The sequence below is a fragment of the Watersipora subatra genome, chromosome 2 (assembly GCF_963576615.1).
Source record: "Watersipora subatra chromosome 2, tzWatSuba1.1, whole genome shotgun sequence".
Classification (NCBI taxonomy): Eukaryota; Metazoa; Bryozoa; class Gymnolaemata; order Cheilostomatida; family Watersiporidae; genus Watersipora; species Watersipora subatra.
In genome coordinates, this window is record NC_088709.1 from 37,804,872 (window position 1) to 37,829,184 (window position 24,313).

A 24,313-nucleotide genomic window follows, 5' to 3' on the forward strand; every position below is an offset into this window, starting at 1 on the left:
CAAGTGATATTTCTACCTGATATACCCAAGTGATATTTCTACTTGCTATACCCAAGTGATATTTATACCTGCTACACCCAAGTAATATTTCTACCTGCTATACCCAAGTAATATTTCTATCTGCTATACCCAAGTGACATTTCTAACTGCTATACACAAATGATATAAACAAATTCACAACAGATGCAAGCAGGGCTGTATCCTCCTATACTGCAGCTACTGCCATGGCAGTACCATTTTTTGAGGCTCAAAATCTCGGAATTCACGTCATGTTTGCTTGATTTCAACACTTTGGCTGGGGAAATGACCAGAATGTTGTTTATCGGTTCCGTGGGGAAACGGCACTTATGACGCTTTCGGTAGACGTTTATAAAGCTGCCGTCTCATAACGTTAAACAAAGGATATGAATGCTAGTAAGTTTTAAATATTATCAACAAAATATTAGTCGATAAATTAGATTATGAAACGATTATCCGAATGGCGTTGCTTCATTCTAAAGAAATCGCGCCTCCTTGGAAAAGAATAAAAGCTGGAAATACCAGTCAACATCGGCTCGACTTTTAAAACGGTAAAATACAATATTATTTGATCCTCCGATCGTAAGTGATTTTGGTGTGATTAGAATAACAATAATTCAAATGATAGAAAAGATGCAAACTTTTTAGACTTTTATTATACATGGAATATACAGAGAAAAACAATCGTTATGGTAGCTCGCGCGGCAACATTATAGCGTCGGACTATACCGAAAGGAATGCTTCTAAGCATTTCATACATAGACAATTGTACATGGTTGTATTTTTTGTAGTAGTAGATATGTAAATGAAAGCTTATGTACAAAAGATTTTGTTCATAGAAATAAAATTAAGTTGGAGCTATGCATGTAACATGGATAGCTCAAACTTAAATCTACTACTACTTGCTCAGTATTATAGACTATAGTATAAGTGCATTATTTTTAACATGGTGCTCTATTAATTTTACTTTTTAACTCTACAATATTATTTAATTGAATTATTTCATAGGAGACTACTCCTCTCCTACACCATTCAGCATTGTATCCGGTGATAATTCTACCTTATGCTAGCTGTGGCCAACCCCTTTAGCAGTTCTCATTCATATTATATTTTTAATAAGCGTTGTTAAAGACAATCTCAATAAACAGTTTTATATTTAGAAAACTGGATTATAATGTCAAACTTGCTGTTACAACATGTGCCCCATCAGGAGCCAAGTGTGCTAGATTTGCATCATTTTGACTAATTATACTAAAAAATTTTCAGCACTTCTCTTGGACTCTTCCTGCAGTATCATTTTCAAACAGGTGGATACTGCCCTGGATGCAGGTTGTAAATACACTTCGGAGCCAACCAATCGTAAAAATAGATAAACTGATTACAGACAGTCAAACAAAATCAAGACTGTACTGCTATTTGCTGTCAAAAAGCTTTCACCTCCTATTCATATTCATGTGTCGAGATGCAAAAGATAACTCTTCAAGTTTTGCCATCACCTAAGACAAAGCTATAAATATTAGAAGTCTGCCATATATCTACTATATCTATACTGCTAGATGGTGAAATGATGCAACCACAACCCACCTTCCCCGACTATTTATTCCAGAGGTGTCAGGGTGAGAGAGTATGGTTTGATTCTTTTCCATGTCCACCACACATCTCGTGCCCAAATCGACCTCTGAAATCATCAGACAGCACAAACAATAGAGTACGTATTAGAGCATACATCATCAATGGTGGATACCATGTGTCGTAAATGAGCGATAATGATGATACCAGCACCTTAAAGGTTGACTTGCAACAAAATTCACATTACAGTTATTTGATATGAAAAGATTCACCATGTCTTACTCTGTTGTCGCAGGTGCAAAATATGTGGAAAGGTGATTACAAGCTCTTAAAAGCTCTAAAACGAACAGAAAATCGCAGCCACACGAGACCACCGTAGAATGGATTCTCTTTCCAAAACGGCTCAAATGTGACGTAGTTGTGGTAGGTGGTTTCTGTTTCCACTTTCATGCAACCTTATTCGTCGAAATATTTTCACAAATATACTTCACACATTCAATAAAACCATGTCTATTGTTCTTACACGTCTGTTTTATCGTCATTGTAATGCTGTCACTTTTAGCACTGATATCTTATAACTTACTGTGGAAAATCATTTAATTTTTTAACCTTACCTCGAAGGAGTACATATCATTATCTGATAATCATGACGAGCCTGTTGGTCATTTGTGATGATCAAAAAGTGCTGCAGAAATTATTTGCGAAGTATTAGGTCACATGATTAGATTACGACTAGCCAATTAGACCAAACCGAAACAAAACTGTAAAGTAGCGAGCATCTATATTTGATACGAGGTCTTCAGTAAACCCCGAAGTGATCGTCATAAACTAGTGCTACGATAAGTTTTATATTGAGCTTTATATTGGCTTTTCAATTCATGTGAGAACATCACGTGACAAGACAATAACCAAATTTCATGACTACGTCATCGAAATGAAGAGATTCCAATTGACGGCAGCTTTTCGTTTTTTAGCTTTTAAGAGCTTTTAATCACATTTCCACATATTTGGCACCTTTAACACAACAGAGTAAGACATGGTGAATCTTTTGATACCAAATAACTGTAATGTGAATTTTATTGCAAGTCAACCTTTAAGTAAACTAGAAACTGGTGGGTACTATGAAAGTAATCTAGAAACTGGTGGGTACTATGAATGTTTTCATAAAATTTAGCTTAACTGATGACCTCCAAAACTATTTTTATATGAACCTGAACTAGATTATATCTACAAGAATATGTTATGAATAGAACATGTGTATTCTTAGAAATTAAACTATTTAGAAGCCCACAACACGCTAAAATACCCATAAAGCAAATTGTCTTAAAACTAGATGTGAGATTGTTTGATAGACTGATAACAAAAGTCTGATGTACCTAGTATCAGACCTTACCTGTATGATTGTCATATATTGCAATGAATACCTCAGAATATGTCTGAAAATAATTTTTACAATAGTAACGCTTGGGACATTAAACAAAGTTTAGTGAGCAGGACAGGAAATGGTTTGGCGTGATGAAATGCTGGCAAGATAGAGCAACTAAATAGACGAAAAGATCAAGTTTGGTTTTTATATTTAATATTAACAACAGGGACAGACAAGAGTCGAGTCGGTAAGCTATAGCAGGATGAAAGGAGCCATAAATCAGTAAGAACAGCCAAGAACACCAATCATAAAATATTCCGTGGTTGCCTTATCCGTTATGGTTTAAGCCAATTGACTTTCTCGATAAATGCTTCTGATTAGTGGCCTGATTAGTGGCTGTTCTTATGCCTTATTACTAGGAGAATACTCTGTTAGGTCTTCTGAGTATTAAAGAGGACTGCATATATGATAGATAGATAAATTAAGAACACAAAGTTATCAGTTGTGGTCAAATAGCGCAGTGCAAACACCTAAACTTAATGATGTTATAGTCTGTAAAGATATACTGCCCTAGAACCAGCGATACTCGATATATTACAAGGAAAGATTTTGACTTCTTTAATTCTTGTAAAAAAGCTCAGATGCTTGAGTGCGCTTTACTTCAAACTTGGAGTATGACAGGTGAAAGGAGTGTTTGTATCCTATGGTTAGCGCTTCAAGAGATAACAGCTAGGTAACAAGAGAATAGGGAAACTAGACTGGCTAAAGTGCTAGATCACACTGTCTTAGGTCCGCGCTGAATATTAGCTTTTGCTATCGCGCACATGGCCTCATCACCTTCTCTGGGTGCTCATTGTCTAGTTTTCATTTATTTGGTATATATTCACATATTATTGATGAAATAAAGCAAACAAACAAACATGATTACAAGGTTTGATCAATCAAATATACATGAGCATTGCTATATAACTGGAGTGTATGTATCCTGATATAAACTCGTTCACAGAAAACAAACCGAATATTTTGCAACTGAAAAAAATGTTTCACTTTGTAAGCTTCTCTAAAGCTAACAGATGTGATCACAATCAAATAAGTTGTACTAGCGGCCTACTTGAACTACCTACTAGTCTATCTATACGCACTTGTGTACCTAAGCTAATGTTCTGTGTGGGCTGCAGACGTATAAGAGTGAATAAGTAGTCAATCAAGCAAAGCTATAGCTATTCCCAATTGGATCGAGTGATTCATTTTAATGTTCTTAACTAGTTAAGTACGTTCATGTATCTATCATACCAGCTTGAGAAGAAATGGCAGCACATCTGCTCACTTTTAGGTTGTATGTGATTCTTACAATTACTTCCAACACTTTCTTACCGCACTAAATAGCTACACTCAACAGTTGTTGTGAAAAATTGATCATTACATCAAAGTTTGGCTAAAGGTAAATGTGCAATTGGTTACGCAGGAGCGTTTCTCATGGTTTTATTGCTAGTAGCAATGGATTGTGGGATGGTATTGTAAGAGGAATGACCCCCCCATACAGGAATGACCCCCCCATACAGGAATGACCACCCCATACAGGAATGACCACCCCATACAGGAATGACCCCCCCATACAGGAATGACCCCCCCATACAGGAATGACCCCCCCAGCCATTTACAGTGGTGTATTCTGAAGAAGAAGCAATTCAATTCTTCTACACCGCTTTCTATTCTAGTATAGTGGCTGATTCATTTGTATCTTTACGTTTATTCTTACAGGTGGCATTAAAACAGAAAATAGTCAGACAGCAATTAACATTGCTGGATCAAACGGTTTAAGTTCATGTGATTAGCTATGGTTTCCTGTTTAGTCACAATTTCGAGAGAAATTAGGTTCAAAGTGACAGTACGCTTGTTTTTTCATTTACTTTATCTTGCAATAAAAAACTAGGAGACTTTGACAGAAACTTTCAAGCAGACTAGAAGGGTAAAGGATTAGCATTTTACTGTGCTATTCAAATGTAGGGCGCATTTAATTTAAAATGTATAACCAACCTGTTTAGCCTTGAATATGATTCATGTAGAGAAATATATAGAAAATTAGCATAAAATTATTTATAGCCACATCCGCTACTACATATAAAGTTACCGAAGTATATTCCATTGAATAGCTATTCTAATTAAACAACTATAATATAGTTTAATATTAGGAATATATATACTAGATATACATACCTAGGATATACCTAGGATATACCCAGGATATACCCAGGATATACCTAGGATATACCTAGGATATACCTAGGATATACCTAGGATATACCTAGGATATACCTAGGATATACCTAGGATATACCTAGGTAAACTAGATCCTAATTATACTTCATTAGTCGCTTTAAGCAGTAGCTTCGAATAGGAACTACAAAATTTGACAAGAAAATATGTCAGTTTTTATTTGAAAGTTTGAATGAGTGTATATTTATTTCTTCATCACATGAATTTCCGCAATCACACCATTAAAGATGTGATTGCGTCAAAAAATTTCGATCAAATGAAATTAAGAACAATAAAAGGTTAAAACATCAGCTACAATTTGATGTAATTTTTGTCTTTATAGACTAACCCTGTCCAGAGACTAACCCTGTCCAGAGACTAACCCTGTCTAGAGACTAACCCTGTCCAGAGATATATGCATTTAAATGGGATCATCTTTTGAATTGCTCAGACTCGAGCGGGCACTTTATTCATGACGTGTGAAAAGAGTCTTGGACTCTTTTCACACGTATCACTATAAGCAATAAATATAAGATCTCTTCATTAGCCAATCATCAGCACGAAACTTGTACATAGGTCATATTAAATATTATCCGTAAAACGTTGTATGTGATCTCGAGTTAGGGATTTTACTCAACTACTAGATCGCCATCAACATCAGCATTCACTGAATTACTGTAATTGATATCATTAATTTACTGAATTACTAGATCGACACATTTTATTGACAAACAACAAAACTGTAACAATGCTTCCAGTTCCCGAGAAGGTGACTCCGAGTTTTCTGAACATCAGGTAATTAAAGTTCAGAGCAGCTTATGATCAGAGTTATGCTGCAGAGGAAGATAGAAGAGTGGAGGTAAATTTATCTTTAAAGGATGACTTGTAATAAAATTCACATAACAGTTATTTGGTATCAAAGATTCACCATGTTTTACTCTGCTGTGTTGAAGATGCAAAATATGTGGAAATGTTATTATAAGCTCTTAAAAGCTCAAAAACGAACAGTTAATTGCCGCCATCACGAAAATGCCGTAGATTAGAATCTCTTTCCAAAACGGCTGAAATGGGACGTACTTGAACAAGATGGCTTCTGTTTACACTTTCATGCAACCTCAATCGTCAAAACATTTTCACAAATATACTTCACACATTCAATAAAACCATGTCTATTGTTCTTACGCGTCCATTTCATCACCATTGTAATGCTGTCAATTTGAGCACTAATATCTCAAAACCTACCATGAAAATTTGTTTAATTTTTTAACCTTATCATCCTCTGATAAACATGACCAGCCTGTTGGTATCCTGTGATAGTCGAAAAATGTTGCAGAAATTATTCGTGCTGTTTGGCAGGAAGCATGGGTCACATGATCAGATTACAACTAGACGATTAGACAGAGCCAAAATAAAACTGTAAAGTAGCGTGCATCTATATTTGATATGGGCTCTTCAGTAGAACTCGGAAGTGTTTGTCATAAACTAGTACTACGAGAAGTTGAATATTGAGCCTTTTATTGGCCTTTCCATTCACATGAGAACATCACGTGACAAAACAATAACCAAATGGATTGATTACGTCAGAGAAATAAGCTGATTCTGATCTACAGCGGTTTTGTGATGGCGGCGATTAACTGTTCATTTTTGAGTTTTGATAGCTTGTAATCACATTTCCACATATTTTGCACCTACTACACAGCAGAGTAAGACATGGTGAATCGTTTGATACCAAATAACTGTAATGTGAATTTTGTTGCAAGTAAACCTTTAACTTTTAGTTTCCTATATATATATACATATATATATATATATATATATATATATAATGTACACTGTTGTGTTTACATACAGATTATATTCCTTGTTTGAGACTATAATGTAACTTCCTGTACACACGCGCGTGATGCCGATGCGCAGTGAGTTTTTGCTACAAAACAAACGATCTTGATTGTCAAATTGACAGCTTCCAAATTAATCTATAGCATTTAGCAATATAGTGGCCTAGATTGATGAACAAGTGTTAAATATGGTAAAAGTAATAATGTTAGTACTCATGAATACTTTTACTAATTAAACAAATATAACTTTTTGCTATCACCAATCATCGTCTCATAATTGTTTTATCGTTTTACCTAGCTATAATATTTGCTTCAAATTGTCTTTGGCAGTTTTAGCTAGTAAATTAGATTTATGTTAAAATTTATGTTCACTTCTCATTTGTATAAAGTAAGGAAGATCGATTGATCAATGCTCATCTTCAACACCCAGAGACAAAGCTTCGAATTGTTGGCTTGACGTACTTATGCTCTTTTTATTAAACATTTATTCATTTTGAAAATTATACTCGTAATCTATCTAACTTCCAAATTGAAAGCTTTCAGTAGATACGCAGTAGAACGACATATCTATGAATGGCATATATTTATGACATTTCTTTTATTGATTACAGGATGTCTATGTGACGGCGCCGGCGGAACAGTTGCCTCAGTCTGGAAACTGCAATAAATACGAAAGAGAAACACGAATGTGTGCAGCACAAACCGTGATATGTTTTGTTTGAGTTTGCCGCAGTAGATTACTTTGTCCTATTATATGAGCTGAAATTATATGAGTGGCATGGATGTTTTTAATAAAAACTTTTTGCTCAGATGAAAGTTTTTTGGCTTGTAAAATTTATATAATAAAATAATAATGTTGAAGATAGTGCAAAACATTATTTGCAGAACATATTGAATACATCATAGCCCTGTTGCCACCTGTGCTGAAATCCTATCTGATAGATGGATTTATGAAGTGTAATCAGAGCTGTATTGGTAGGTACTTTTGCATAGCTCGACTCAATTCCAACAGACCAAACATTAAAAGCTCCAAAATTTTTTTGCTCCACACTACTAAATGAAAACAGGTGTCCACAAGCCAACCAGGTGCAAGAATGGCTTTATTAGCTCTTTGCCAGAATCAGTGAGTTATTTGCTTTCAAAGAAATTGAGGTTGTTTGGCGTTAACTGTTTCGGTCAACTCATAAAGCCATTTTTTAGTACTTGAACCAACTAATCAAATGTGACCAGTAAACTTACTACAAATTGATACTAATAATGACTAGATAGCGTTGACTATACATGACTTCTTTAGGGATGCAGTTGGTTTCGCCATATATTCGAACATATTCTTTTCAAAGATGCAGCTTGATTAGTTATCTAGTAACTAGTTTCAGGTGTGAGTAGCAACTGAGAACTTAACTGATACAAAGGCCGTGATGAAATAAGTTAGTTCGCCGACCTAATTACCGTAGACCGGCAGAATTGTAGTCACTACTCATATGTTCACACAGCATTTAGAGGAAACTAATATGACAAACTTTTAATTTCCCTTAGTTGAGGCTTTTGTGACATTTACAACAATGTATTTGTTGCTACATTTAAAATTTTATCCTCGCATTCATGAGCAAATACAAAATGAAATAAGTCCTACGCGGCCAATAAGGCCGCGTAGGACTAGACTTGTTGCGATAGCCGATGTGAATACGAGAGATAGGACCGATTGTTTTACTATATAATGTACATCATTTTGGGCAAGTCTGGGCACATTTTGTTTCTGAGCGTTTTTACCGCGATCAATTTTTGTCGATTTCAATCTTCAAATAGCTTGACAATGAGATCGCCTAAAACAACAAACAACATATCAACTAATAGACAAAAAATCAATACTTTCTGTTAAAGCCAACAAAAAATTGACGCAATCTATCTTTAAGCTGTCCAAGTGAGTTTTAGAGTGATTTCATAAAAATTGTTCATTTTTGAATAAACGACTATCATAAAATGTTGCATATATGAACAAAGAAACAGTTTAATACTATGTAAATATAAAGTAGAAACTAGAGGCATATCCCCTAAGGATATACTAGCTAGAACCCATTAAATTCTATTTTAATGTTAATGTATATTTCTCATACTCTCTTGTCTTTAGCAATAAGGTTTTGCATCTTCTAGTTTTTTAGCACATGCACTCAAGTGGAATATTGATCTGATTAGCTTACGATGAAGAACTCATTCAACTAAACAGCCAGGTACAAGTGTTCAAGCCAAGGGTAATTACTAGCTATTCAATGAGGCAACTCATCTGCCGCGGCTAGCTAGCCCTATATAAATAAAATGAACACTAATCGACTGCAGTAGTGTTCACTAGTAACACTGCAGTGGTGAAGTAACAGTCAATATTTCTTCATTTGGCGAAATGAAACGCATGTCTAAACCCAAGAGTTAATCCTGCTCAGTTTGGTCAACGGTATTGTGTATAGTGAAAGATTACTATCACTGCTTATTAGATAGTATCCATCTGTGAATTATTTACAACTTATTACAATATTATTACAACTTTGCACTTTGTCTCAGCTAAAAATCTTGCTTATTTGAAGGGCAAGTTAGGAAAGGATTAGCTGAATTAGCAAAGGATTAGCTGTCTATCTCTGAACATCAAAGGCAACCAAAAATCTTGTTGGTGGAGATATAACCTAACAATAAAATAAACAATAAAGCAGCAACACCGAATCAAAAATTGAAAAATTAAGCTTTAAAATCTTTTAGATTTAGTTTTTAGCTTTTAATATTTGGAAGATATATCAGATGAGTTGCAAAGTTTTGACCTCGATAGGAATTGGTAATGCATTTTAACTTGGACTAAACAACAATCAACTCCACTCTCCCTGAACATGGATATAGAACAAACTTAACTTCATTTTACCATCCACCGATTTAGAAGAGTTAAAATAACTTTTAATAGTAAAATGGCAATTACATTTAAATCCATGTAAAAGTTCTTGCTAAAATGCCTGTGACGGTATTTACTTATGTGAACCTCTACTTACGAAAGTAATTCGTTCCGCAAGTTGTGTACGTAAAAAAGCTACGTTTTGTATTGTTTTCTTGGCTTAGTTTTGCTCAGAATAATCATTCCAAGAGAGTAAGTAGAAAGATTGATTTACATCAGCATCTACTGAAAAACTGCATCATCATACAAAAAACTTTAATTGCTAGAAAGTAATGTTGCCCTCTCTATATAAAACGATAGTTATCTCTATATAATATATAGAGAGGAGTGCGAGAGGGTCAGCAAACGGTTGACAGCTGAGAAAAAGCGTAATGTACAAAAAATGAACACTCCCAGTAAAAGTGACGTTTCTTTCCATTAGGCTTTTTTATTTTTTAGTTCTCTTTTGCTTTTCAAACGAATGAAACAAACGGATCAAAATACTCAAAATATGAAAAGCCTTTCGTTTCTAGAAAAATAATTTACAAATCGGAGCACTATTTCAATAGGAAAACATTTTGTAACTTGAAAATTTCATGTGCAGAGTCTTTCGTAGAGGTTCTATCACATATTGTATTATTCCTTATAAGCACTAACCGCTTAACTTAATCGGTACGGTGAGAGTATTTTTAATACCTCAACATGACAGCTGAATAAATAATTTTACAACAGTTCAATGTAATAACCGTAAAAACCAATTTCTTTGCTGATCAGAAAAAAGCATAGTATGAACAATTTTAACAGTTTGATGGATTGTTTGAGAACAAATGCTAGTTTATAGTTTAGAAATGAAGAAAATATTAGTTCACAGTTTCTATTTGAATATGTAAGACAAAGAGGTGCTACTAAACATTCTTCCATACCTTTTATCGGTTGCAGGTGTTCAAAGTTCACACTACTATATACAATTTACGTACTTATATGCTAGGCAATCAAGAAATGCTGAACAAGCAACAGTTGCCAAAACATGGATTGCAATAGAAAACTGTTACCAATGTACTTCTCTTCTATAATGATTATCCGTTAAAACTTCCAGTCGGAGGCTTAGCTATATTATAGAGAGCTCTATACTTTTTCTGGGCAATGCTTCCTTACATACAACTCTTTCTACAAACTAATGAACTGTTACATTGCTCCATGTAACCTCACAAGAGATGACCTGCTGTCTCAGTGTTAGTTTCCATTAAATAATAAAGATCAATAGATGCTTCTGTATGGTTTGTACATTTCTGGTGGCAGGCAGCATGTCCAATGACCAAAGAAGTATCAATAAAAGGATATGGAACAACTTGAACAAGCTGCCTAACTACTGACGTTCCAAACTAATGATTTATGTGTACATCTACACAGGCATGATGCATATGGTTCAGTAGCTTGCCTAAGCATCTAATATGATAAGCATTTTATGCAAAATTTGCAGTCTTCAGCTCTGTGGATTTGCTAACAGCAGGGTATTCAAATGAGCTGATTTGAATATATTTAATAATTTTAGGAATATTTCGTTTTACTGTACTCAAGTTAGTTATCTTAGCAGGTTTTGGAGGTGTGCTATAATATCAAAGCTTCCCGTTCGAAGCTTCCCGTTCGAAGCTTCCCGTTCGAAGCTTCCCGTTCGAAGCTTCCCGTTCGAAGCTTCCCGTTCGAAGCTTCCCCATCAAACCTTCCCCATCAAACCTTCCCCATCAAACCTTCCCCATCAAACCTTCCCCATCAAACCTTCCCCATCAAACCTTCCCCATCAAACCTTCCCCATCAAACCTTCCCCATCAAACCTTCCCCATCAAACCTTCCCCATCAAACCTTCCCTATCAAACCTTCCCTATCAAACCTTCCCTATCAAACCTTCCCTATCAAACCTTCCCTATCATCCTTCTAAAGGGTTTGTAAATAAATCAAGCAAAGAACAGATTTTGTGTAGAAGGATCCTCTGAGCCTTTGTATAGCGTTACTTTAATATAATGGAACACTATAGGACACTCTATACCCTGATATAATGGAACACTGTAGGACACTCTATACTCGGATATAAAGGAACACTAAAGGACACTCTATACTCGGATATAATGGAACACTGTAGGACACTATACTCGGATATAATGGAACACTATAGGACACTTTATACTCGGATATAATGGAACACTATAGGACACTCTATACCCTGATATAACAGAACACTATAGGACACTCTATACCCTGATATAACGGAACACTATAGGACACTCTATACCCTGATATAATGGAACACTATAGGACACTCTATACCCTGATATAATGGAACACTGTAGGAGACTCTATACTCGGATATAATGGAACACTATAAGACACTATACTCGGATATAATGGAACACTGTAGGACACTCTATACTCTGATATAATGGAACACTGTAGGAAACTCTATACTCGGATATAATGGAACACTATAGGACACTCTATACTCGGATATAATGGAACACTATAGGAAACTCTATACTCTGATATAATGGAACACTGTAGGACACTCTATACTCGGATATAATGGAACACTATAAGAAACTCTATACTCTGATATAATGGAACACTATAGGAAACTCTATACTCTGATATAATGGAACACTGTAGGACACTATTTGACAAGTAGAATTAACAGCTTGAACATGAATCTACACCAATTCTTTGTTGATCTCATCAGAAAGTGTCAGTATTGTTCTCTCATTTGCTATTGTTTTTATGTTTAGGGGATCTGACCGCCAGGATGTTTGAAGATTAAAAAACGGAGAAACTTGATAGCAGTTAAAACGCTCAGATTCAAGTGAAAGTGCGACTATGATGTCTATAGTTGGAACTCGGCTAAGAGACCAACAGAATGACCTTGTTTTCGGGAACACAATAGCCAATATTAATAACGAGACAGACAGGCAGCTACAAAATTAGTGACATCATTTTGACAAGTATTTTTTTGATGAGCGTTTAACCCCAATGAAGTTTTGTCGACTTTAATACTAAAATATTGGGGCGGTCAAACACCTCAATCAAAAACAATCGTAAACGATAGAAAAATACTCATACTTTCAGCTAAAATCTGCAAAAATTTAGTGTGAGTTCATCTTTAAACCATAACTGTCACGTACAACTTTAAACTATAACTGTCACGTACAAGTTTAAACCATAACTGTCACGTACAACTTCTACTATCATATTTCCTAGCTAAATCAGACAGGCGGATTTCGATTTTGTACTCAAAATAAAGATTGATTCAATAGGATTTTAAAATAATTAAGGTTTATTCAGTGTTTTAATATCGGTCTCAAAAACAAAACAATCGGCCCAACAAGCTCCGCCCATAAATGTGTCGTAGCCTACCTTTTTAGGAATGGAAGTTAGGGATGTTTAGTCCGATTTAGAATAATAGAGATGGGTGTTTTAAAACCCATTATTATCTTAGTTCAGCCTGTAAAATAATTTCAGTCTTTTATGAAAGTTGATAAGCCATTTAAAATTGCTCATAGCTTGTTACAGGATATTTGATAAGCTGAATGCCAATAACAATGAGCTCAAAAAAAGCGCGACTTTATCAAAAGCTAGCGTTGTTATCGAGCTTTTTTGACCCCTTTTTTAAATATGCAATGTTAAATAGTTCATCTATTTTTCAGAAAATTCTGAGATTATTTTGAAGACTAAAAATTTAGATAACAATGGGTTTTAAGACTGCTATCATTCTAAATCGGACTAAACATCCCGAACATCCCTAAACAAACGAACATCCGTTCCTAAAAAGCTAGTGTACGTCACATATTTATGGGCGGAGCTTGTTGTGACGATTGTGTTGTTTTCGAGACAGATATTGAAACGCTTTAAAAAAGCCTTCATGACTTTGAAAGTTAGTTGACTAATTTTTATTTTGAGTACAAAATCGGAATCCGCGTGTCTGATTTACCTAGAAAATACAATAAAAGTTGTACATGGCAGTTATGGTTTAAAAGAGAAAAGTAAGGAACTAAGGTGAGCGTTAAGTGAACAAGCCAGCAGATGTCAGTGTTCACTTTTGTTCCTCAAGGTGCCAGGCAAACATAATTAAAAGCTTCAAAATAGCATGCATGAAGCTAAACAGGTGGTAGGCCTGCAAACTAGCAAATAATAAGCTATCACTGACAACTATCTAAACAAGGATGCAGAAACAACTGAGCCTGTTTTATACCGAGGCATGGCGTAACCCTTCATCAGCATTAACAACTTCCCACACAAACCACCAGAGCCAGGAAGCAATTATATACCTATTAGACAGTCACAAACCATCCGAGATAAGAGGCAAAGTTGTGTCATCATGAGTCGTTATTGTGAGTGTTATTATGAGTCTCAGTCTCTTGGAAAGGCTCCAGCTTGTCAAACATCTAATGAGCTGTAGGATGCATCATTTTTAGCTAAGAAATTCATGTTGATTTTTTAATAAATTCTGTCAATTTAGTTGAATTTGACAAATTCAATCAGTTTACAACATGATTCTTAAAGGTTGACTTGCAATAAAATTCACATTACAGTTATTTGGTATCAAAAGATTCACCATGTCTTACTCTGTTGTGTTGTAGGTGCCAAATATGAGGGAATGTGATTAAAAGCTCTTAAAAGCTCAAAAACGAAAAGCCGCTGTAGATTGGAATCTCTTTATTTTGATGACGTAGTCATGAAATTTGGTTATTGTCTTGTCACGTGATGTTCTCACATGAATTGAAAGGCCAATAAAAAGCTCAATATATAAAACCTATCGTAGCACTAGTTTATGACAAGCACTTCGGGTTTTACCGAAGACCCCGTATCATATATAGATGCTCGCTACTTTGCAGTTTTGTTTCGGTTTGGTCTAATCGGCAAGTCGTAATCTGATCATGTGACCCAATACTTCGCAAATAATTTCTGCATCACTTTTCGATTATCACAAATGACCAACAGGCTCGCCATGATTATTAGACAATGATATGTACTCCTTCAAGTTAAGGCTAAAAAATTAAACGAATTTTTATGGTAAGTTATAGGATATCACTGCTAAAAGTGACAGCATTACGATGATGATAAAACAGACGCGAAAGAACAATAGACATGGTTTTATTGAATGCGTGAAGTATATTTGTGAAAATATTTCGACGAATAAGGTTGCATGAAAGTGTAAACAGAAACCATCTACCACAAATACGTCACATTTGAGCCGTTTTGGAAAAAGAATTCAAACTACGGCGGTCTCGTGTGGCTGCGATTAACTGTTCGTTTTTGAGCTTTTAAGAGCTTGTAATCACCTTTCCACATATTTGCACCTACAACACAACAGAGTAAGACATGGTGAATCTTTTCATACCAAATAACTGTAATGTGAATTTTGTTGCAAGTCAACTTTTAAGCGTGTTTGATGAAAATTGCTTAGAAAGATTTGAATGTGAAAGAACTTTCATGAATCTACTAGTTGAATGTCCGGCGTTGCACGGGTCTTAAAATCAGCTTATAAACAGTGACAGGTAGTGTAGTTGCCTGTTGCTTGCCATTAGCCTGGCACATTGCCAATTGCCAATTTGAGTAAGCTGGTAATGTATAGCTAAAGTTACTAATAAGAGCCATGAGAGCAAGCATAAAATGACATTGGTATGCTATTTTCACCCACGTTGCGTTGCGCCATATTTTGCCCAATGAATCCATCAATCTTGAGTAGCTTAATTGGTAAGATATTTGCCTGACAAACGGGAGGTTCTAATATCAAACCCAGCATGAAATAGATATGGATATTCATCACTAAATTTTAATAGCTATAGCTATAACAGCTATATAGCTATAACAGCTATATAGCTATAGCTGAACAAACCGACACACAAACACAGAGATTTATACATATAGATTTGCGAGAATGACACGCAATATTTTAAAAGTCTCCGTTTATCAATGTAGTAGTGTTTACATTTGAAAAATAGAATTTTGTCTATATCCGTTTCAATGTGATTAGTAGAAATCAGGCAATATCAACAGCAGTTATATGCTCAGCTGCTGTCTGATTCAAACCAGTAGCATTTATCAACAATACAGATGGTTTGTTTATGAAACCTCTATTCAATTATCCTATTATGTTTGACAGATTCGAAAAGCAAAGCCAGCTGTTGAACTTCTATCCATTTACGAGAAACACAACATGCTTGGGAATATTAATTTTAGTGCTTGTCTTGTGGCAACTCGATAACAAACTAGTACTCTATACTACCATAGCTATTAGTACTGCACTTCTATGCCTGTCCCCATTATAACAAAAAATCAAAAACATTTTGATACCAATTACTACCTCACTGATTTAGTGTTATACATGTATATCTTTCCCTTTACACAGTTTAATACAATGCCTTCGTCTTGCTGCCATATGTGTTGCTTATATGTGTTGCAGTGATTATATTTCAATGATATATTGTAGCTTTTTTGAGCTGTAGAAAAATTGAGTAAATTATAGTGTATTCCCATGGAAATATTTGCTCCACCATATGACTGTTTAAACAAACAAAAAGGAGCTCGAAATCAATCAATTTGATATGTAGTGGCTTGACTACTGCAAATAGTTTGATTTGATACTGCGATCCTCACGAACAACCATGGAATAGGTAATTTAAGGCTCAGCATCGTAATTGGGAGATAATCTAGTAAGTTTTTGTGATCTTTATGATTACACACAGCCTCACTTTATTATCTCAGACCATACATTGTATACATATTTAAGAAGCAAGTTTTGTAGAAACTGCCACCAAAAGTATTCCCACAAAGATTTATAATTGTTTTATTGGACACCCATTTAATCCTATTGTGTGATTGACAACAAGTGCTGTCCAGCTAAAGACTAAGACACTACTAATACTGCAAAGACTAATACTGCAAAGGCCAACTATTTACTTTCATATACATAGTTAAACGTACATATGTTCAAAAACCATGTTAAATTGCGTCAATTTTGTCAATGAAAAACCTCTAATTGATCGCCACCTCTATTTGAACGCCACCGCCAATTAACCGCCACCCTGAGAGAAGGGTTGAAAAATAGACCGCCACTCTCCAATTGAACGCCACTTCCATTTAATCGCCACTGACATAACTTGATTTTCTTGAGCCCATAATACCAACTGACCAGTAGAAAAGTGTCCACAAAATCGTATTGTTATTGATATAAATGATTCAGTATTAATTAATTCTCTTGTTATCCAGTTCCAAAGCTTTTCATTTTTCTCATTGAAACTTTGAAAGCAACACCATTGCAATAATCAATAACGGTCTCAGGCTAGTAGTAGTTCTCTGTTTAATGCTTTCTTTCTACTTCGAAGTAGCCTACATACATATAAAAAACAGCTTAAAGTTACGATGGTAGATGAACTTTTAAAGCAACGCCATTGAAATAACTACTAACTGTTTCAGGTTAATAGTAGTTTCTTGTTTAACGTGGTCCTAATACTTCAAAGGACTTGCATATAAAAACCGGTTGGCAAGTTTTGGATCAAAGGTTACATTTACCAAGCATACTTATATTGTGCTAAATACAGCGGGTAAAAGTTGTGGTTTGTCAAAAATTCTTTGGACGCTAATATCATTTAGTTTAGCAGTGCAGAAGAAGAGTTGAGACCGATGATGTTGTGGAAGGTATTGTACAACTAGAACATGTTCGTTCCCTCGAAAACAATAATTAGATGGCAGCTATCTGAGCAAACGATGGAAATATTTTTGTTTTAAAAACGATAATTTTTGTTTCTGCATGTAGTATAAGTATGGTTCAATTATGTCACTTGTTCATGAATACATATTTGTATCATTTGATAGACTATTATTATGCAGACTTATAAGTAGACTTATAAATATGCAGATTTATAGCATGTCATTTAATAGCATCCTTGCGGCTATCTTAACTCGTCTTACAATGGATCGATGCTCATGAATGCACTTCTATTGCATATAAAAAGCTAGTTTTGGCTGTAAACTGTAGCAAACATATCAGTGAGCCCAATGAGCCTTTATTCAACAATGTTAAACATGGATATAAAATAAAAATATGTCTTTGAATTTAAAATGAAATAAAAATTGAAAATGCCAACAAATTGCAAAAAAGGACAGGCTATAATATCGTCGCAAATCAATTGCAAGCAAAATATATCAACTGGTAGAGATATTTTTCGGTTTCTCGATGCTAATTTATTAAGAAAATTTTGACAAGATAGAGGTAAGTTAGCAAATTTATTGCATCCAAGAGGTTTTCCACCAAAAAAAGAGAGCAAAATAGGCCCTATAGGCGACATTTGTTTCGCCCCTATTAGGGCTAAACTTATCATCCAAAAATTCTGACGAGCCATTTGATAAATAGACCGCCAGCCTCTATTTGAACGCCACTTTCAATTGACCGCCATTATATATATTGAAAAATAGAGCGCCCTGGCATTCAATTCGAGTTTTTACGGTATACTTAGTTTCTATTGGAGTTTCTGTCATAATGTGCATATATACCGCAACGTTACAGCAAAACAGGTCTAAAAGGGTGAATATCAGCTGATTCTTAATAATATTCATGTGTAGAACATCCTTAGCTTTCCATTGATGTACACATTGTCATGATACATCTAATAAACACTTAACCAACTATGATTTAATAAGAAATAGTGTGTTTAGTTTAAGTCTCATAATCACAATCATCCCTGTATATGTATGTATGTAAATATCCAGAGAGACATGTCTAGACAATCTAGCAAACACCAGGTGATTGGAGATACTTCGAGTGGCACTTAGTCATGGAAAAGGTGTCTGGACTACATGATTTCTGATCCATGCAAAATACTGCATGGACGTGCTGATGAACAAGTATAACATTTCTTGACTGTATTTCCTATTACTGTCAACAATATGAACTTTGACACAATTCACGACAAGGCTGACAGGTGATTTCTATTAATATGCAACTTCGAAGACAAGTTATAGCATGTTATCATGTAGACTGGCTTCCTCCGTGGTGTTTTTATACAAAGCACGACCTAGCCTTGTGCTTCAAAATATGGTTTCCTAATGCAGATATCATAGCTACTAGTACTGTCTACTACTGTAGATATCAGAGCTACTAGTACTGTCTATTACTGTAGATATCAGAGCTACTAGTACTGTCTATTACTGTAGATATCAGAGCTACTAGTACTGTCTATTACTGGAGTTATTCTAGCTACTAGTACGGTGTAACGTCTAATTCCAAACACCTTAATGTACCAATTTCAACACGATGACATAAAATTCAAGGAAATGTTTGCCTCTACACTGAAAGTAATTTACTTCCTGTGTAGAGTCAAACACGTTTGGATAGTTTGAAAATTCTCCAAACATGGATCATTTTTAAATAAATATCTTTGTTAAAGGTTGACTTGCAACAAAATTCACATTACAGTTATTTGGTATCAAAAGATTCACCATGTCTTACTCTGTTGTGTTGTAGGTGCCAAATATGTGGAAATGTGATTACAAGCTCTTAAAAGCTCAAAAACGAAAAGCCGCCCTAGATTGGAATCTCTTTATTTGACGTATTCATTACAGTTTGGTTATCGTCTTGTCACGTGATGTCCTCACGTGAATTGAAAGGCCAATACAAAGCTCAATATAAAACTTATTGTAGCACTAGTTTATGACAAACACTTCGGGTTTTACCGAAGACCCGTATCAAATATAGATGCTCGCTACTTTGCAGTTTTGTTTCGGCCTGATCTAATCGGCAAGTCGTAATCTGATCGTGTGACCCAATACTTCGCAAATAATTTTTGCAGCACTTTTCGATTATCACAGGTAACCAACAGGCTCGTCATGATTATAAGACAATGATATGTGCTCATTCGAGCTAAGGTTGAAAAGTTTACCGATTTTTTACGGTAAGTTAAAAGATATCAGTGCTAAAAGTGACAGCATTACAATGACGATAAAACAGATGCGTAAGAACAATAGATATGGTTTTATTGCATGCGTGAAGTATATTTGTGAAAATATTTTGACGAATGAGATTGCATGAAAGTGTAAACCGAAACCATCCTGTAACTAGTACGCCCCATTTGAGCCGTTTTGGAAATAGAATCCAAACTACAGCGGTCTCGTGTGGCTGCGATTAACCGTTCGTTTTTTAGCTTTTAAGAGCTTGTAATCACATTCCCGCATATTTTGCACCTACAACACAACAGAGTAAGACATTGTGAATCTTTTCATATCAAATAACTGTAATGTGAATTTTGTTGCAAGTCAACCTTTAACAAAGAATTTAGGAGTCAACCATAATGTAAAGTTGATATTAGTTGATTGCCAGGTAACCATTGGTAAATGATATTGCCTACATTTACATAGTTCAGTTTAACATTGAAGCAATGTTTAAAACATTTTTCGAGTTGCTTGTAGATAATAATTGATGGTTCTTGATGATTGTCAGAAGGCAACAATTAATTACTGCTATTATACCTTGCACAAATTGTTACTTAAGCTCTAAGAGATTCCATGATAATCATAACTACACAAAAAACTTTAATATGGTAATATGGGTTGAGTATTCTTTACTACATGTACAAAAAATTCATAGCATGAAAAAAACCCTGCTGTTAGTAAGCATCAAACCCAATAGGATTTTAGGGCGACTATGAAGATCATGCTCATTGTTGCACATAGTTCAATAAATGTTTCGTAATAAAAAAACACCATGTCAATACATTAATAGCTTATTACAGACTAGATGAGCTGATTACGTCAAGGTTTTCCATTATACGTAATTATTTTACAAATTTATTTTTCATGACATATCCGATTAAGGTTTTGGCCACAGTCACCAATATCTTGTCGCTTTCACACATTACATAGTCATAAAAATTATTTGTCAAGATGAACCAGATGTTCATGAACGAAGGAGTATGGAGACAATGAGGTTTTAAACTAGTACGAATTATTCAAAGTTTTTAAATGGATCTTTTAAAAAGAACTTTCTGGTGCGATTATATTCGTACGTTACATCACGTATCAGTATACGGACCAATGTACTGACATAATTACAACTATTAGCAAAAAACTTTATAGAAAGTTTAATAGTAGCTACAGTTCATTCACAGATATTACATTCTAAAACTTTATACAAAGTCTAATAGTAGCTACAGTTCAAACACATGTATTACATTCTGATGTCTTAAGCTAGAAGCAGCAATTCAATTGTCTCGAACTAGTTGTATGATAAATTACCTCTTTTGTTCATGGGCCTTAGACGGACAGCCACCTGCACTTTGCTAAGTTCGTCCATTTTGAAATCAAATGTAATAAAATTAGGTTAACATCTTAAGAATCGATTGAGTGAGCGGAAAGCACCCACGCTCATTGCGGCTACTATACCAACTCGCCGAAATATTGTGTTACAAGCCGGCCGCTATCATGACGTAGCAGCTCAGCCTGCAACTATCTTGCGTAGCATGTACTATCTGTATTATCTGTGATTATGACTGAATGTTGAGTTGAACGATACAGCCCCCAGGGTTGATTCTCTGAAAGAAACACCCATCTGGCTAGGCCCAGACTTGGATATTGTACCCCCTATCACCTGGTAGGTCAATTTGAAATACACTCCCTAAACACTGGGAGTTCCCTAGGGCGCGCCCAGGTTCCACGCCCCGTTAATCATCTAATATGATTCAGAAGCTATAAAAATAATTTTCATTATGCCTATAGTATATGTATCCCCTATGTATCTAGAGAAACATCTAATCAGGCCAATCAATGAAAGAAATTGTTCAGCAAAACTTAGTAAATTTTATTTGGGCCCCTTGATGTAGCAAATTCACTGACAGTGCCCCATGGTCTGAAAAACTCCCCTAAAACGTGATTTTAGGCAGGGCCTAATGGGCGTTTTGGGGGAGTATCAACACTGGGATACAGCCCCGATACAGGCTTTTGAATTTGGCACAAAACATTCTTATCACAAATCAAAGCACAGAAGCTGTTTAATTTTTTTTAGTTGCGGAGTCAGTGATAGATTATAAAAGTCCCCTTTCTTGCGTTTGCTTTGACTGGCATTTGCTGAGTGTTGTAACTAAATTGCAGTACGTCCTAACAAAGGGTTAAACATCAAAAAAAACTGAACAGGTGCTAAGATACAATAATGTTGTTGCTAAGAACTAAATTTCATTACTTCATTGAAATCTCATATCCATTTTACAAACATATATGAAGCTTTCCTTTGCCATTCTGCTACTAGGCTTTATTAAGCATTCATATATAGGTACTTGCTTTACCAATTGCCATAAGTAGAGAATAAGGAGGCTGTTTATTACCTAAAGTTGGTAAATATTTTCCTAAAATATGCTCAGATGATTTTTAAGGTTGGCGAGCTTTGGGGAAAAACAGGAGTTGTTCTCTCATTGTGAGAGTTCAACGTTTCGTTTTTGCCTGTCCATCTTACTGATCTTAGCCTTTAATCTCTTGTTGCTGTTGTTGTTGTTGCTGTTGTTGTTGTTGTTGTTGTTGTTGTTGTTGTTGTTGTTGTTGTTGTTGTTGTTGTTGTTGTTGTTCAATACTTTGTTTGCAGCAGCAGAAGTCTTAGTAAAAATTCTTAGTGTTAGATTTTTTCCTACAAAATATTTTTTCTCTGCTGCCCTTAGATCGACAGGTTAGATTAATTTAATGAATTAAAATGAACAGTTGCGTTAATTGTGGATGTGTTGATTTAATATATAATTCAGAACATTTGCTTGTGAGTATCATGCCCACTACCGGAAAAAGCCTCGCCTGAAAGTTGGTCTGTTTTAATGGAATTTTGAAACGAAATAATAATCAACTGATATATAAACAAGTTTTCTTTTCTAATGAAAACTGAAAACTTCCAACAGCTTTGATATGAGTTCAATTATCATCAAAGAAACTTCCATACAGCGTTGTGAACATATTTGTTGTCTACAGCACAAACAAACTCCTATAAATTTTATAACATGGTTTTAAGTTTTCAAGTTGTCAATGATCGAACCCATGTCTTATTAAATCACTGTGACTTACTGTCAGGGTTTGAAACGATAGTTGACCAATAAATCAAAAGAAATAATAAATTGTGGGATCACGGAACACCACAACTGCTACAAAACATTGCAGCAAGCACTGCGATACATCAACAAGCAAATATGAAAATCTAGGGCAGTTGCTATGCTGCTGGATATATCACGCATGATAGTTGTCCAACCATCACAGCTGATGCAATGTAAATATATGGGACATCAGTTGGATTGGGAGTTGTCTGACCCTTATAATGAAAAACTTGAATGAAAAACAGCATAAAATTGTTACTAAATCATGATTATTATTGATCAACACTACTTAATATGAAAGAGACTAACTGGCTACAACAATTACTAATGGATATTCACTGAGGCAAACAACTCTACAGATTGTCAGACACAAGCGGAGGTATATCACCAATATTACCGGAACCAGCCAGATTTACGACTTGTTGGAGCAAAGTAGCAGTCAGCATGCACCAGATCAGCAACTAGTCATCAGCGAGACAATTATCTCCAACACTTTATTTAGTATGTTTAGATATAGCTTATAACATCATTTTAGTCTAGACAATGTTGTATTGTATAGTAGTAGAAAAATAGTATAATTATTCATGAACTCAGATATTGTATTTCATATGACAAAGTTGACGAAATGGCTGTGAAAAGAATGGTATAAAATAATAATTTTTTTTGCTTCATATAAATTAGCTAGCTAGTAGCGTCTTAGGATGAAGATTACTGCAAAGTTAATTTAACAATGCTACTACTATTACATTGTAGTAGCATTGTTAGTTTTTGAGTTATGGCCAGTGTAGTTTTTGAGTTATGGCCAGTGTAGTTATTGAGTTATGGCCAGTTTGTACAATTTGTTACCGAACTTAAAATATTTTTCGCTTGTCGTCATGGGATTCCAAGATCAGTGAGGAATGTTAGCTCACCGCAGAGAATTTGAAATAGATATTACGTAAAGAATGATGCAAAAACCGCAAAGTAAAACACAACAAACGACATTTGACAATTACTCAAGGACAAGTATAAAAGAGGGGCAAAATCAACGATAAAGCAAGGAAGAACTGGCAGCGAGCCAGACAGCAAGAAACTGGCAGCGAGCTAGACAGCGAGACTAGCACAAAGGGGAGGCGCAGAGAAAGAGGAGCCAAAACTGGAGAAGACTAACAGAAGCCCAAGATAGCCAAAGAGCCGGCAGCAAACAGTTTGCCGAGGATCGACTCATCTAGCAGGAAATACGCAGCAAGCACTATTCACCCAAAGAGATGGCAAGCCA

At 35.2% G+C, this 24,313-nt stretch overlaps 1 protein-coding gene across 3 annotated transcripts in view; it reads right to left on the bottom strand.

Moving 5' to 3' along the window:
* Positions 1 to 21,339, bottom strand: part of LOC137388862 (kinesin-like protein KIF13A) — a 136,948-nt gene extending 115,609 nt beyond the window's left edge. For all 3 annotated transcript variants that reach the window (XM_068075331.1, XM_068075330.1, XM_068075329.1), the window contains exons 1-2: positions 21,230 to 21,339; positions 1,603 to 1,696 (exon numbers count right to left, since the gene is read on the bottom strand). In XM_068075331.1, the coding sequence (XP_067931432.1) occupies positions 1,603 to 1,696; positions 21,230 to 21,287 (152 nt within the window). In that variant the 5' untranslated portion in view covers positions 21,288 to 21,339. The remainder of the gene's footprint in view (positions 1 to 1,602; positions 1,697 to 21,229) is intronic.
* Positions 21,340 to 24,313: the final 2,974 nt, after the last annotated feature.